This window comes from Papilio polytes, unplaced genomic scaffold (assembly GCF_000836215.1).
Source record: "Papilio polytes unplaced genomic scaffold, Ppol_1.0 DF822067.1, whole genome shotgun sequence".
NCBI lineage: Eukaryota > Metazoa > Arthropoda > Insecta > Lepidoptera > Papilionidae > Papilio > Papilio polytes.
In genome coordinates, this window is record NW_013527137.1 from 4,453,079 (window position 1) to 4,455,848 (window position 2,770).

Here is a 2,770-nt window from a genome sequence, read left to right on the forward strand (position 1 = left end):
TAAAAAATTCACATTCAGTGTAATTTATTGATACAGGACTTGACGGCAGAGGAGATGCACAGGAAGGGAAAATATCCTGTTTATGTGCGTCTCCTCTTCCATCGATTAAGGTTAGGCAATGCAACAGTAATTTCAGATGTCTGTGGGCAGCGGTTGCTTCGCCATTTCAGCGTATTCATGTAGCCGCTTGCTCGTTCGCCACATTTTATAATGTTTTTCATATTATCATAAAAAAAAGGGTACTAGTTTTAGCCGCGACGTCAACGACAAAATAAGTAAACTGTGTGTTGTTCCATACTATGCTCTACATCTGTGCCAAATTTCATCGAGATTCGTTCAGTCGTTATATTACAAACTCAAACATCCATCCTACTATTCATTTTTTTTTATAATATTAGTAAGATGAACTTATTACTTTATGGAACTCCCTAAGTGTGTTACTAAGTGACTACTAAACCAACTGGTTTAATTATCTTTATGAATTGAAACAGTCATGTAAATAATAAAAAAAATTGCCATAATTTCCATCTATCTTAGTTTGATTGATAATTTTTATTCAATACATTTTGTCCACAGACATGCAGACCGACTTGCCTGGACATTGTAAATGATCAGATGAAGACTGTATCCGATGTGTCTGAGAACATGAACCCGTGGAACATATTCCTGGAGATGCTGCCACCAGACTCCGGATTCAGCTCACTGCCACCCTTCGACAAGGAGAACGACGTGGTCCTCTTCTTCAAGTATTACGACCCTAAACAGAAACGCATCCATTACTGCGGACATCACTACCTCTCTATCGCCAGCAAGCCAGCTGATCTTATACCGATACTCAACAAACGAGCAGGTATTTGCATTATTGCATTTATAGTTGGTTTTTATTTATTTTATGTTCGTGACCTCTTGATTTTCGTCTGAGATGAATTTCCTCAAATGTAAGAAGAATCCTTTATATTAAGTTTATTTAAATGGCGCTATTTTTTTGATATAGCTTTTTTTGTCATAATAAAAGACACTTTCAACTAGTCAAAATATGGCTTGTGGTAAACTCTACCAATGTAAATGGCCTAGATTGGTCCCATCCTGGTTTAGAGCTAACTAATATTTCAGTTGTCAAGCGCTACATTTTACTAAGACTTTTATTGCATTATATTGAATGATTAGGTATGTAATTTCTTTGAATTTGTGTTTTTTTGTTTATTGTTTTCATAAAATGACTGTTATATTTCATAGAGTATGTTTCGCAGGCTTCCCTCCCGACACGCCTCTCGTCCTCTACGAAGAGATCAAACCAGACTTCGTGGAGAAGCTGAACAACTACAATGACCCTCTTGAAAAGGTATTATTTATTAGTTTTACTCAGGCAAACTTACTTTATTATATAAGTGATAGTGATGTATTTGATTATGGTTAAACCACTAAAGAATATTTTTAATGTTCAATGTTTTTTGAGAGAAATTACCATGTCTCCCTTAATTTTAAATATGTCAGGATTAAAGGAAATTAGTAAAAATCATTGATTATTTGAAAATAACATAAATATATGAACTGGAAATTGAACCCAAGACTTAAAAAAATATTGAAGTACTTGACGATGAACGATTTTGCATTTTCATTCCTCATTCACTATAATATTGTATTTACAAAAATTGTATCGACAGTACTAATTATTATTTACATAGTTTTCTGGTATAAAAAAGGTATGGTAGTACATTTTAGATTATATGTTTTCATTTCATCTCGAGTATGTGTTTTTTTTTGTTAGATGATTTATGGAAATCAGCCACTTTAACTCCATATTAAAATTTCATATATGTAGAGAATTTTTTTATAACAATTTATGTTTTCGATGTTGTGTTTCACACTTCTTATGTAGTATGCTATGGCTTTACATCACCAGCTTATATAGCTTAATTACTTATAGTAGTATAGTTTAAATGTCAAATATGTATTTACAAAAATTCTGATATTTTTCTAGTATATTAGCAGTACTAAAACTGAATAATGTACAAAGTAGATGTATAGAGTGGAGACCATTGATCATTTTCACCATTGTCAGTTGTGGTTATGCGCAAATGATCGATGCAATGTTTACTACGTGGTATGTGTGTGCGTGTGAACCCCCCGCGGGCTGACCCCCGCGGGCGACCCCCTGCGGGCGCGCCCCCTGCGGCCGACCCCCTGTGTGGTGTTCCGCTCGGGTTGAGTCGTGTGCACGCGGCCAGGTATTGGACGAACTGATGGACGGCGACATCATCGTGTTCGAGCGCGCCGACCACCGGCACGACGAGCTCGAGCTGCCCACCTGCCAGGACTACTTCAAGTACATCTTCTACAAGGTCGAGGTGCAGTTCATAGACAAGACGATGCCCAACGATCCCGGGTGCGTTAATAACCATTTCCACATATATAAAAATCTTAGCAATAGAAGCCGCAAGTATCATAATGTGAAGGGATCAACCGGAATTAACATACAAAACAAAATAGCTGCACATGCGATGCTTAAATAGTGATTACAGCTGTATTAGCATGAGTTTGCACTGCTCAAATACATTGACATCTCTTTCATTGCCATTAAAAAAAAAAACAACAGTGAAAACTTATGGAGAGAATCAACTGTCAGCTCTTTGTATTTAAAAAGTGCACACTTAACAATATCGAGGTATTACACACCCAAACAAATAATGATAGACAGAATCACAACTGGTTGGAAGAATCCAGTAATAATCATGTATTGTATAGGTATTAAATTTTTATTTCAATATAG

The 2,770-nt window shown here is 36.0% G+C and overlaps 1 protein-coding gene across 1 annotated transcript in view; it reads left to right on the plus strand.

The window, feature by feature from the left end:
* LOC106106862 (ubiquitin carboxyl-terminal hydrolase 7) overlaps window positions 1-2,770 on the plus strand; it is a 15,620-nt gene that overhangs the window by 7,898 nt on the left and 4,952 nt on the right. Inside the window, exons 14-17 of the mRNA XM_013287522.1 lie at window positions 577-850; window positions 1,251-1,342; window positions 2,229-2,512; window positions 2,627-2,723. Coding sequence (XP_013142976.1) covers window positions 577-850; window positions 1,251-1,342; window positions 2,229-2,512; window positions 2,627-2,723 — 747 coding nt within the window. The remainder of the gene's footprint in view (window positions 1-576; window positions 851-1,250; window positions 1,343-2,228; window positions 2,513-2,626; window positions 2,724-2,770) is intronic.